General features: G+C 43.2%; 1 protein-coding gene across 3 annotated transcripts in view; it reads right to left on the bottom strand.

Moving 5' to 3' along the window:
* The window catches only part of ATG7 (autophagy related 7), a 79,109-nt gene extending 66,899 nt beyond the window's left edge, over window positions 1-12,210 (bottom strand). For all 3 annotated transcript variants that reach the window (XM_085073066.1, XM_085073069.1, XM_085073068.1), the window contains exons 1-12: window positions 12,125-12,210; window positions 10,592-10,793; window positions 10,274-10,328; window positions 9,128-9,245; window positions 8,257-8,334; window positions 7,725-7,841; window positions 7,049-7,198; window positions 6,653-6,741; window positions 5,458-5,579; window positions 4,309-4,399; window positions 2,867-3,011; window positions 2,117-2,275 (exon numbers count right to left, since the gene is read on the bottom strand). In XM_085073066.1, coding sequence (XP_084929192.1) covers window positions 2,117-2,275; window positions 2,867-3,011; window positions 4,309-4,399; window positions 5,458-5,579; window positions 6,653-6,741; window positions 7,049-7,198; window positions 7,725-7,841; window positions 8,257-8,334; window positions 9,128-9,245; window positions 10,274-10,328; window positions 10,592-10,760 — 1,293 coding nt within the window. In that variant the 5' untranslated portion in view covers window positions 10,761-10,793; window positions 12,125-12,210. The remainder of the gene's footprint in view (window positions 1-2,116; window positions 2,276-2,866; window positions 3,012-4,308; window positions 4,400-5,457; window positions 5,580-6,652; window positions 6,742-7,048; window positions 7,199-7,724; window positions 7,842-8,256; window positions 8,335-9,127; window positions 9,246-10,273; window positions 10,329-10,591; window positions 10,794-12,124) is intronic.
* Between the last annotated feature and the right edge of the window lie 756 nt (window positions 12,211-12,966).

Below are 12,966 nucleotides of genomic sequence, written 5' to 3'. Positions count from 1 at the left end.
TCTTATTCGCATCTCTATTACCTTTCTGCATTTTTGGTTAAGCCATGGCTCAGATCACTTGGAATATAACTGTGCTCAATATATGAAACCTTTACAGAAGTGTGTAGGTACAGAGAATGTTATGAAATAAGTGCTGCCATCATGAAATTGTTCTGTTAGAAGGATCTACACAAAGTGGCCCCATGCAGTACAGAGCAAAGGGTGACAAGATGCTAAATACACTGGAATTCCATGGCTGAAGAGCTCAGGAAATGACTGAATGAGAGAGGGAAGAAAGTTCAGTTCCACAGCAGCTCTATGGATCACTCTGTGCATTACCTACTTGGAATGAAAAGCTGAGAATCCATAAATGCCATTTCCAAGGCCTGCCTTCTTTTTTATAGTACAACTCAAAGCTACAGCTAATGACAAGCTCAGAAGTGGCAGGAAACAAATCAAAGCTCCTTGCAACTCTTTGTTTCATTTGCAATGACCAGGTGATTACTCTTCCAACTAGAAAGGATGTAAAATTAAAAAAACAAAACAGAATTCACAGAGAGCAGCAGAGCATTTCAAAGGCAACCAGGAGAAGCTGTATTTTGTGTGCAAAATATCATTCACAATGAAATCAAAATCAATTAGACTGCCAGGGAATTGCAGAGAAAAGAAACCCCAAGTTTTCAGCAATGCCTTCAGAACTGGCATTGCTGTTTGGGTTCCTCTGGGATAAAAAGGACCCTGGGGGTCTCCAAACAGCAAGAGACAGCTTTGGCTACTCCTTCAGTACGTGAGAAATGAGCAGGCTCAAAACCCAGCCCAACTAATCTTTTAATCCAAGGATATTTATGCTGATAAATCTGGGCTTTGCTCTGAAGCAGCAGCACAGTGTGCAGAACAGATGCAGCTCCTGTGCTCAGCTGGGTACAAACAGCCCAAACCAGCCCAAAGCACCAAGAATTTACCCACAGCCATTAAAGACTTATTTTATATCCATGTGCTTGGCCTGCTCTTGAGCCTCAGGCTGTCAGGGTGATGTGAACTGTCTGAACGAGAGGTTTTCCTGTTGTTAAACCCTGTTAATTCCTGCTGCTGGTACATTTTCCTCTGGATATTGCAGGATATTTCTCCATGAATTCTACTGCAGAAAGGAGTCTGAACAAAAATCCATTAGAAACATTCTCTCCTAAGGGTCCACAGGATGTGTGCCACTGCCTTCTCCTCATTTGTGCCACAAAGCTCTGAAAGCAGGTTTGAGTCCACTGAAGGCTGATCCACAGGTGACACATCCACGGCATGAGGAAACAACAGGGAATGCAAAATGCTGGTGGAGGAATTGTGCTAGGAAAGCAGTGGTAGATGCAGAACATTTGAGGTGTATGGTAGAGGAGAAATTCCCCCCTTAGAGCACATATTGTGTACATTATCACTGAACAGCACTGGCAATTGGCTGTGCCTGAATGTGTACACTGAATAATGCATTTTGTTGCACATCAAAAAGGATAAAGGCTGCCATTGTCTTTCATTGTACAGCTTCTAAAACAACACAAAAACTCATTCTTGTCTTTTGTTCACTTTCAACTACTTCATTTTGATAGTAATTCATTACCACCAGGCTCCTAAAACAGGAATACTTTGGTCACAGGCCAACACTGATCTCTTCTCTGGGCTGCTTTGAATTACTTCCCTTTGCTGGAAGTTAAGTGCTAAGCTACTATCTTCTAATGTAGAAAATCAATTTAGATAAGATTGCAAATTTTGGGTCTAAAATGTAATAGAAAATCTCAATAATACATTTACTAGCTCCATGAAGGCCTGCTCCCACAGTAGACAATTAATATGTCTGACCTGGCATTACTCAAAGTGCCTTAGGATAGCCTAGACAGGAAAAAAATTTACTTAACTATCAATGAGCTACAAGATGACTTAGATGATCCTTAATTATATTTCATTACTACAAACATTTGCCTCAATAAAGTTACCAGGTACAGAGATTTGAAGTAAAATATTTTGGTAACCAACAAAAAACCTGTGTAGCATTTTACCCCATTAATGTTTCATTACCAGAACTTGGAATAGCAATTTAAAGACATTGGGGTTTTTTCCAGTGTTTGTAGTAACATGTAAATAGTGATCTTACCACTCCAGGGAAGATTTTCTGCAGCCTGTCTGCTGCTGCCAGAGCCTTGGGCTTTCCCCCACTCAGGCAGTCCTCAAACTCGTAGAGCGGCTGCCGCACGGGGTTGGAGTAGGAGATCTTGGCATTGTCCACAAAAGTGATCTTCCTCACCCCCCAGCCCTAAAGGGGAAGGTGATTTATTCATGAGTATTACAACAGCCTTAGACAAATGGTTTTGAGTCGTGCCAGAAATCCAGCATTGAGTTTTGTCCACTTTTTCAAGCTAGGAAAGCTTCTGCAATTATTCAAAGCAACTGAAATGAGGGAACTGAAAATTCGGTTGGTCCAAATACAGCATTGAACAGAAATTCCTCAAATCCTGCTGAATTCAGTGGATGTGGTGAACATCCCTGAAAGGAATTATCAGCACAGTTACTTCAAGTGCTTCACTGTGAATTTGGTCTTTACAGCTCATTAATTTGTTGCAGAATTTCTTGTTTAATCTTTAATGTAAATTCAAAATAAAGGACTATTCTGCCAAGGTTCCCTTACTATCTAATATTAGCAGAACTTCAGTTATTTTCATCAGCTACAGATCTTACCTCTTCCCTGCAATTCATAATAGCAACTAACATGCAAATAGGTGTATTTTGATGCAGAGAATGCAATTTTTCTCTTATGTGTCAGGGCAGCTGACACATAAGAAAAAAAAAAAAAAAAATAGAATTTATGAGAAACATAAATTACTTGTAAGATGAACTCCAGACTTACCATCAAGGTCCTTGCAACACTACAGCCCAGTGTCCCAGCTCCCAGCAGCAGGCACTTGGCAGACACAATCTTCTCCAAATCCAGAGTAGGCACCAACCTCCAGCACATCAACTTCAAATTCAGATCCACGGATGATTCTGCTAACCTACACCATGGAATAAAGAACAACACATTTCTGAACCCTCTTCTGTTTCTCCAGTAAAGCAATTACTGGTATTTCAGCTGAATAAGTTAATTTCATTGTTTTTAAAGGAGAGAAAGAATTCAGCACTTAAACACATAGGTAATATGAAAAATAGTCTCCCAGACATACAAGGGTTTCTGATATAAGCAACAATTCAACCCAAAATTTTAGTAATAAAATTGATGCAAGCATGAAAATAAAAATAGTGTCTCAGCCAAGATTCCTGCAAAGCTGAGTGGTAAGAAACAGATCATTTGTCGATAAACTTTCATTTCTTTTTCAAACTAACTGCTTTCCTGTATCCAGTTACACCTGCCCTTAGCAGGAAATATTCCACTTGTGCCCTAAAACAAGCGGGCAGTTCTCTGTGGAAGTTTTAAATGAGGCAGGAAATCTATGTTCAAGCAAATGGCAGATTTTTGTCTTCATCAGAAGACATGGTGTTAAAAACTTTCCTCATGTCAGGTCACACAGCTCTCAGATTCTGCAAGTTTCATTTCCTTACACATCAGAAAAAAACCTGATCAGCATCCAGTGAATTATTTGTCCCAGAAGGAGTTAAGCTGGCAGTTGTCAAGGCTGACTTTTTACCAACACCCTCTGTGGGAAGCCCAGAAGGCAAAGAAGGTCAAGTTATATTTACCTAAAGATTTCAGAGCCCTGATGTGAACTTTGCTGAATGTCTGTGAAGACACTGAGAATGGCCACAACTGCCAGACAAAAATGGATTTGTTTGATGGGCAAAATGTGAACCTGAATCATGACAGCAACAGGTTTTTCCCAAGAGGCAAGGACATGTGCAGTCAGTGAGAGCAGACACTGTAACCCCACCCTTTTCAGTCCATTGCCCAGACATTTATGTGCACAAGGATAAAAATGACTAAGGTCACGTTTCCTGAGCTCTTTCCTGTCACACTCTGACAAATCCCAAAGGCTGAACTTCTCCCCATGCTTCTTTTCATTAACAACCTGCAGGGTATAGAATTCAGTGAAACTACCACAGGCCTGTAACACTCTGACCTACATTTCACTCAGTTTTAAGTAAAATGCATTTGAAAATTTTAGCTGGAGTCAAAAATGGCTAAGATTTCTGCTGCAGGCAGTGCACTGCTCTGTTAAGGTCCTGACCTCCCAAAAGAATTTCCAAACTATACAAAATATGGGTAACTGTCTATTTTTACCTATTTCACATTTCAACTTGCTATGGATTCAGCCCAAGTAAAGAAAATTGTAGGAATTTAAAGGACAATAAACAAACCTTTTGGGATCCATGCATTCACTGAGATTCACCATCCTTGGCCCCATGCCTCCCTTTTGGTTTTTCTCCCATCCAACAGCTTTTGGACAATCTGTTTGACATATTAAAACAGAAAAAAAAAAGGAACAAAAAAGGAAAGAATGAAAACCTTAATGTCACAGGATAGAAAAAAGACATCTTGTTGGATTTAACCCTGTTGGAAAAAAAATTATTCTAAACCTGCCAGTAAATAACCTGTATTTTAACAACCTGCTATACAAATTGGGCTGTATACATCAACTGGAAGTTCCTGGAGAATTTCTGTGCTCTCAGGTGCTGCTTTTGCCTGTTCAGCTTCACACCCAGGGCAGAGATGGCATCACTCCCCAGCAGATCTTCAATGTTCAGTAAATTAAGGCTTTAAGGCTCAGTAAATTCAGAACTCAGAACTCAGCAAATTCTGCCAAGTTCCATCATCACTTGAAGCTCCCTAGACCCCATCTATAAATTCAGTGCAGAATTATGTATCCTAATTAGACAGAATAAAAGAATCTGCAACAATGATATGGAAAGCATTTAGAACTTTTTGGATGAGGTAATTCTGTGATACTGTCCTGTACCCAGAAATCAAATATGAGATTATGTTCTATCATTACAAATATATTGATTTAAAATACACCTGGATTTTAGATATTTTTTGATTTAAAAGACACCTGGTCATTCTGGGATTGAAGGAACAGTTCCACTCTTGGGTAGGTTTTTACCATTTTAGAAGTATTTTGAGAATTTAGCAAGTTTGCATCACATAAATACACTATCACATCCTTTTTTTCCTACCTGAGGAACTGAGTACAAATTTAACAAAGAAAAAGAGGAGTCTAATTGCTTGCTTTTTGTATTTTATACGACACCACGAGGCTTTTCCTTGCTTTTAAATTAAAAGCACAATTACAGGAGTTGAAAATTCAGAGAGATTATTCCCTCTTCTTTCTTTGCACAAGAAGGAACCATTTCCTTTAGAGACATTTAACAGAAATTCAAACAATTTCAAATCCATTTGAAATAACTTAGCTTAAGTCATAATTTTGCAGTAGCAATTTATTTTTCCATCTCTGCGGCGATGAAGGAGGGAAGATAAAAAATGGAAAGGATTTTTTGAAAATGGATTACCTGGGCCCAGGGGTCTCTGTGGCAGTTGGATTTCAAAGATAATGCTGTGTGTGATGTCTCTCACCCCCTGCATGGTCCTGTCCCTGAAGCAGAGCACTTCAACCCTCTGCACAACACTGCCCCTGCCATTAAAGAAAGAGATAAATAGAGACAGACATGCAACTTCTTTAATAGAAAAGGGACTTCTGTTAAACAGCATTTCACACAGGTTTGGTCCTTTGCAGGTTCTGAATGAGGTTTTGCTCTTAGTAGTGAACACTGCTGCCTTTATCAAGTATAAAAATAAAAACAATTTCTCAAGTAGATAGAAATAAGTGGTTTGGTGTCAAACAGCTTTAAAGCAATGCCACTGTCAGCCTTTATTCAATTGCCACTGTCAGCCTTTATTGCATTTATTCAATACTGGACAAACTGCAAATTTAGAGGAATAAAAAGCAGAAAAGCAGCAGAGCACACAGCAGGTGACATGATGGATTTGGCTGTGGCACCAAGGTCCTCTGAGTTCTCAACATACATAATTTTTCCTCCTTATGATTCAAACCCCCAAATCAAACAATGAGAATTTCAGTGCCTAAACCCCTCTGAACCCCAAGGCTGTGCAAAGCTCTCTGGGCATTTTCCCCTCCCTGTACAGCACAACCAGCACTTCACCCAACCCAGCACTTCTCCTTCCTGAGAACTTTGGAATAAAGTGTAACACTCAAAACCATGAAAGTGCAACTTAATTACAGCTTTGTTACAGCAACCGGAATTTATTTGTTACTTTATATTTTTTTTTCAACCAGGGTGTAAAACTCTGTCTTGCCTTCCCATCTTCTGCCCAACAAAACAATTCCAGATGGTACAAGAAAAAAACCTGAGGATATCTGATTTCTAAAATGTAAGTCTACTATTGCTTGACACTAATTAGTGATATAAATTCACAGAATAGTTTAAACAAGAATTGAAACAGCTGGGGGGTATTGGCAGGGTGTGAAGCAGGTATTTCCAGGTATATCATCCATGGGAAGATTAGGATTAACAGGAAATTGAGACTGACAGAAGTGAAAACCAAAATAATGTACAAAATGAGAATCACTTGAGGTGAAAAACCAAATCTCAAGTGGGTGATATGAGTGAAATGCCATGGGGAGAAAAAGATCTCATTTGATATCAACCAATTAATAATCTTGGTGGGAAATAATAAGATAGCTACCATTTGTGGGCTGCCAGGATCAGGAAGTTTCTCAGTGGCCATCCTGGATAGTGGGATAAATTACAAGGGTCATAAACTCCAACTGTCACCTGCAAAGAAAATTGCTCTGCATCAGAAGTCATCTATCCACAGTTATATTCAGTTCACAGCAAATGTTATCTGGCATTTTTAATGGGAAAAGTCTGGACAGGGAAGGCCTACACACATATTTTGCATATTTCTAAACATTTAACCCATGGTCACATCAGATTTCAGCCAAGCTTTTGCCACAGCTTTCAGATTTAGTCATTTGATAAGATTTATTCCCCCTCTTCATGGACATTGAACATCAAACCATCCACACATTAAACAATTATTCACAAATGATTTTATAAAAAGATATAAAATCCTCATTACCTTTCCCCCTTGGTCTTGAAAGAAGCTATCCCACTTTTTCAGCAGGGATATCACGACAGAATTGTCATGATACTTGATTAAAAAGTAAGGCAGGGCTGTCACCCCCTCCTTCTGGCAGAGGTCATCGTATGCTTTCTGCAGGCCTTGAAGCTGAAAGGGAAAACACAACTGAACCAACAGCTGGGACAATTTTGCAGTGTAATATGTAATGAACTGAAAAAAATTCAATTTTTTACCTAAAAAAATTAAATTATTTTTCTTGCCCAGTCATGCATTTTATTAATAATTTTGGAATTTTAATGACTTGGCTCACTCAGGGGTTGCCCCCTTATAAAAGTTTCTTTTAAATGAGTTTCAAAACCACATCTATATACATAACTATATATTAACTTTAATTTTTATATATAGCTTAACATACATATATCAGAAATATAATATTTAGCTTAACAATCACCTCTTCAAGAATTGCTTGCTGTATCTGCATCTAAACTGAGACAGTTGATACAATCACGAAACAAAAGGTAAACAAAAAACCCACATGGAAATAAAAAAAAGTGAAGATTTTAGAAGACATTAGAGTCTCAAATTAATTCAGTATGTGGTAACAAAAAATATTTTTACAGCTCAGAAAAGTTGTTAATACTACAGAGTTCACCACATTAGTTATTTTGAATACCTGATTTATGGAGAATCTGTCCCCAAGACACACAGGTTTTTGAGTTATATGTATTCCCTCAGGGAAGCACAGGGCAGGGTAGCAAAACCAGTAATAGAAATGATACTTTTTTAAGTCCTAGGAAAAAAAATTGTAAAATTAGATAAAAAAGAGACATATCAAGGTAAATTATATAATACTAATTATAATTGATAGTTTATGATGCTAACCATAGGAACCACAGGAGTCTTTACCTCACAATGATTTTTGAAGGTCATAAAAATACTAAAAGACTGCACTTCTATGTTTTTGTTTAAGATTTAAACAGACAATGCATGTGCAGTCCTTCAGTTTTTATTAGGTGAAGCATTTAGTAAAACTTTCCATTTCCTAAACATGAAACAACTGCTTTATTTTCACTGCTATCTGTAAGGCCATCAGGTAATCTGATACATTCGTAGAAAATAACATAAAAATATACTAATACAGCATTTCTCCTTCACCATTCCCACTCCAGTGCTCTGAGTAAGAGACTCAAATTCTCTCTACTCACTGCAAATGTCAGCAGCAGGAACCTGTTCAACAGCATGGGGTTCTCCAGAGCTGCTCCAGACTTGATTGATTCCCAGATCTGTCATTGGTTGAGGGGACAAGAAGGAAGAGAAATGGCAGAGAAACAACAGGAAAACATGAGAACAGCTGCAAACATCTGTAATTCTTCCAGCTACCTTTAAAGTGTGGAGGTAAACATTCACTGTGATCTTTGCTAACTGATCTCACCCATTATTATCTGTGTTAAAAGGATTTGAAAGGTCAGACACAAGGAATTAGGAGGCCACAGGAATGTGAAAAATCCACAGTTTTGAGTGAAGATATGCATGAAACTTTGTTACTCAAGGGAATTAATTAAAGGAATCAAGGACTGGTCAAAGTAAAAAGTCTACTTTCACCTCTCCCCAAGCTATGACATTAAATGAACTGGTTACAGTGCAGTCCAGCCCATCTGACCCACCTATTTCTTGCTCTATCTCAGACTTCTTGCTGTTGTGGAGCTTCCCCATCTCTTTGTCACAGACAGATTGCAGTAAGCTGGAGTTTAAACCAGGCATTGCTGCTTTCTGAGGGGCAAGAGAAATTCTAAAAATATGCTCTGCAGAATTCAAGTCCCTGGCAGCTCCAGTAGCACTGTTTAGCTTAAAATGTGACAGAGTTTTCCATGGATAATTAATTATTATTAGTTATATTAGGATCTACCCTCTTGTAGAGAAGAGTAAAAAGCAAACACCAAGCTATTCCTTCCAGAATAAGCTGAATCCTGAAGTTACTCTATGAGTGAAGATCTCCAATATCTGGGGCAGAGTGTAAAGCACTTCAGCTGGTAGAAAGGATTTGGAAACAATCTGGGACTTGATTTGAAATCTTACCTCACTTGCTTCTTTGTCCAAAAGGGATTTCTTATCACAGGATTTGAAAGTCTCAAAAGTGTTGGTGTTATACAGCGTTCCAAAGGCAGGACAGCAGCGTGCTGGGATTGAAGCATTCCTGAAAAAAAGAAGGAAATTGATGGGAATTGGACACCAACACTTTTCACACAACCCTCAGCAGCAGCAGCATCTATCCCATGGTGTGACCTTGCCCTGGAATTAGCAAATGATGAGGTACAATAACAAAATTAACTCCACCTCTAATGGAAACATTTTTATCAATGTGGATTGGTATAATAATAACCACTGCAAACACACATCTCCATCACGACCTCAAAAACAGATCAGGCATCTGGATTTTCCCTAAGCAAGGTGACACTAAATCATGGATTGAAGATTTTCAGTTCTGTTCAAATATAAGCTACCCACGACAAATGTGATTTTCACAGGGAAAGCTATTTTAGGCTGAACTTAGATGTCAGTATTGTACTCACATAAAGAGTTTCTCAGATAAAAATTGATGTTTAAAACATGCCTCAAAGGAAATCTAAACCAGACAAAAGATTCAGCAGCTTCTATAGTTTGTAACAGCATCAGCTGGAGAGGCTGCTGTCTCTCCAGGCTTTATTTTTGGGTTTTATTTTTGAGATAAATTAGATAAAAACCCTACAATAGTCCCTTAATTTACAGGTCTGATTGAGCTCATTGACTGCTTTGTTGTCAAAAACTGGTATTTCTCCAGTCATAAAAATTAAATACTTTGGAAGAGGTTACAATGTAACAACCAGGGACTACAAAAACTACTTGAAATCCTAATTAAACCTTTAAGGGAAGGAGTTAGATGACTGAAAAAACCTTCCTAAAGCAAAAAGCTGAGGAAATAGGAAAAAAAAGGTATTTTATATAAACATACATGCAGATAGTGAGTGCATTTGAGAATTCAGAATATTTTAAATTCAGCCCTCAGATGAATACACTACTTCAGACAGGAGTTCATGTTTGGAACTCAAAGCAGTCTCTCCATTGTTATGAAGTGCATGAAAATATGTATTTATTCTCATGTAGAGCTTGTCTAACTGATAAATCAATTTTATGTAAGGGAAGTTCTTCACACACAAATGAAGGTAAACCACAACATGTACTTACATATCAAAGGCACTAAACTCCAGTGTCAAGCGAGCTGGCAAGCCCAACGGATCACCTGGACAAAAAGCAGCAAAATGCTTATTTGTAACTGAAATATACGATTATTTTCCCCCCCCCTTTTTTTTGTTGATATAAGTTACCTATTGAAACACTCAACACTCACAGCTCATTCTGAAATGTAAGTTACCCACGGAAACATTCAGAATTCACAGTCATGTTTCTAATGTTTCATCAAAACACCTGAACTAGGTTACACAGACCCTTAGAGGAGTGCCAGGAGAAACGTGACCTACTAGAAGATGCTGAGTTTTTCCCTACCATTGTAGTAGTAGCCCTTGATAACTTTGGGGGTCTCATCCAATCGGTACTCATTGAGCTTCTTCTGGGTCAGTTCATGCCAGAATCCTGCATCCAAGGCACTGCTGAAGGGAGCAAACTGCAGCTTGGAGAGCCCAGGATCGCCAGGTTCCCCACTGGCAGTTGCCATGCTTTTGGCTGCTGATCACTGTCGAACACAATTCTGTAAAAGCAGATAGAGCTGATAAGTATCTATGCAATTGACAACATTATGACTACTCAAACCCACTTTTCATACCTTTTGTTGATAGGATAGAATTAATTAATTTGTTGTAAAAGTACAATTAGCAGTTTGGCAGTGCTTGTAAGTACCAGAAACTACAGGTTTTAATGGAAATTCCCAGCGTACCCTAAAATCTGCAGCTTTTTTACCGAACTTTCCATCCCACGGCCCCGAGGTGGTGTGCTGAAGGCATCTGTGCATGGGGGCGGCAGAGGAAACCAGCATTCCCTGCCCTTCCTGAGAAGGGTTCACGACCAGTATCAAGCCTATTTTCCGTGCCAAAAACTCTTCCCCGTGTCTAAAGCCACAACAGGCACACAGAAATGCCGCTTTGGAGCCACCCGTGCCGGCAGCCCCGAGCGCTGTCACCCGACCCGCGCAGCGACACGGGACACACCAAAGACCAGCATGGGACAGGGACCGGAGCCGACCGTGGACATGGCACTGTCCCCGCACAGCGACACGGGACAGGGACCGGAGCCGACCACGGACATGGCATTGTCCCCGCACAGCGACATGGGACAGGGACCGGAGCCGACCACGGACATGGCATTGTCCCCGCACAGCGACACGGGACAGGGACCGGAGCCGACCACGGACATGGCATTGTCCCCGCACAGCGACACGGGACAGGGACCGGAGCCGACCACGGACACGGCACTGTCCCTGCACAGTGACATGGGACCGGAGCCGACCATGGACACGGCACTGTCCCCGCACAGTGCCTCGGCCCGGCCGCCCCGCACGGGACAGCAGCCCCCGCCCGCCGCTGCGTGACTCGCAGCACAGCCCCGCTGCCGCCCGGGGAGCCGCCTGAGGCCGAACGCACCGCCCGCGGCTGTGGGACCCTGCGAGGGGCGCTGAGGGGACAGAGCGGGGCCGTGTCAGTGCTGACACCCCGCGGGGACAGTGCCCGGCTGCGGCGGCTGCAGAGGCTGTGACAACGCGGGGGACACATCACTCCATCCCCGCTCCCCCTCACGGGGACAGCGCAGGGACCCGGCAGGGACAGGGGCAGTGCCGAGAACCCGCCGCGCTCCATCCTCATCCCCATCCCCATCCCATTCCCCCTCACGGGGGACAGCGCAGGGACCCCGTGGGAGCAGTGCCGGGGCAGGGCAGGGGCAGCGGCCGGGGCAGGGCAGGGGCAGGGGCAGTGCCGGGACAGGGGCAGTGCCGGGACAAGGCCAGTGCCGGGACAGGGGCCGGGGCAGGGGCCGGGGCAGGGGCAGTGCCGAGCACCCGCCGCGCTCCATCCCCATTCCCCTCACCGGCTGCGCCGCTCGCTCCGCACTTCCCGCATCGCCGGCCGGCTCCCGCCAGTGACGTCACCCGGTCGCGCGCCCGGACGAGCGACGATCGCGGGGTGATGGCGTCACGAAGCGCTGAGGGCAAACATGGCTGCTCCTGCTCCCGATGCTGATCGGTGTCCCGACCCCGATCCCAATCCCGGCCCCGGTGCTCATCCCGATGCCGGCCCCGATCTCGGTCCCGGTCCCAGCGGCATGCGGCGATCCCGCCCGTCCTTCAGCACTCCGCGCTGAGGGCAGTGCCCGCCTCAGGAGCGCCCGCGTTCCCCGCAGCTCTGAGCCATCCCGCCGCAGCACCCTTGTCCCGTGTCACCCGCAGCCCTGTGCCATCCCGCCGCAGCACCCTTGTCCCGTGTCACCCAGAGCCCTGTGCCATCCCGCCGCAGCACCCTTGTCCCGTGTCACCCAGAGCCCTGTGCCATCCCGCCCCAGCACCCTTGTCCCGTGTCACCCGCAGCCCTGTGCCATCCTGCTGCAGCACCCTTGTCCCGTGTCACCCGCAGCCCTGTGCCATCCTGCTGCAGCACCCTTGTCCCGTGTCACCCAGAGCCCTGTGCCATCCCGCCGCAGCACCCTTGTCCCGTGTCACCCGCAGCCCTGTGCCATCCCGCCGCAGCACCCTTGTCCCGTGTCACCCGCAGCCCTGTGCCATCCCGCCCCAGCACCCAGCACGAGCAGAACCCTGAGCTGCCGCAGACGGGCTCTGACCCTCCCGGCTATAAAACATCAGACTGCGAGAGCTGGGTTTGCTCAGCGGGAGGAAGAAGCTCCAGGGGGCTAGATGGGAGTTTGCTGTGATGGAG

Source organism: Lichenostomus cassidix, chromosome 12 (assembly GCF_008360975.1).
Source record: "Lichenostomus cassidix isolate B80296 chromosome 12, HeHo_3.0, whole genome shotgun sequence".
Lineage (NCBI taxonomy): Eukaryota > Metazoa > Chordata > Aves > Passeriformes > Meliphagidae > Lichenostomus > Lichenostomus cassidix.
This window is presented reverse-complemented; position numbering and strand designations above follow the sequence as displayed.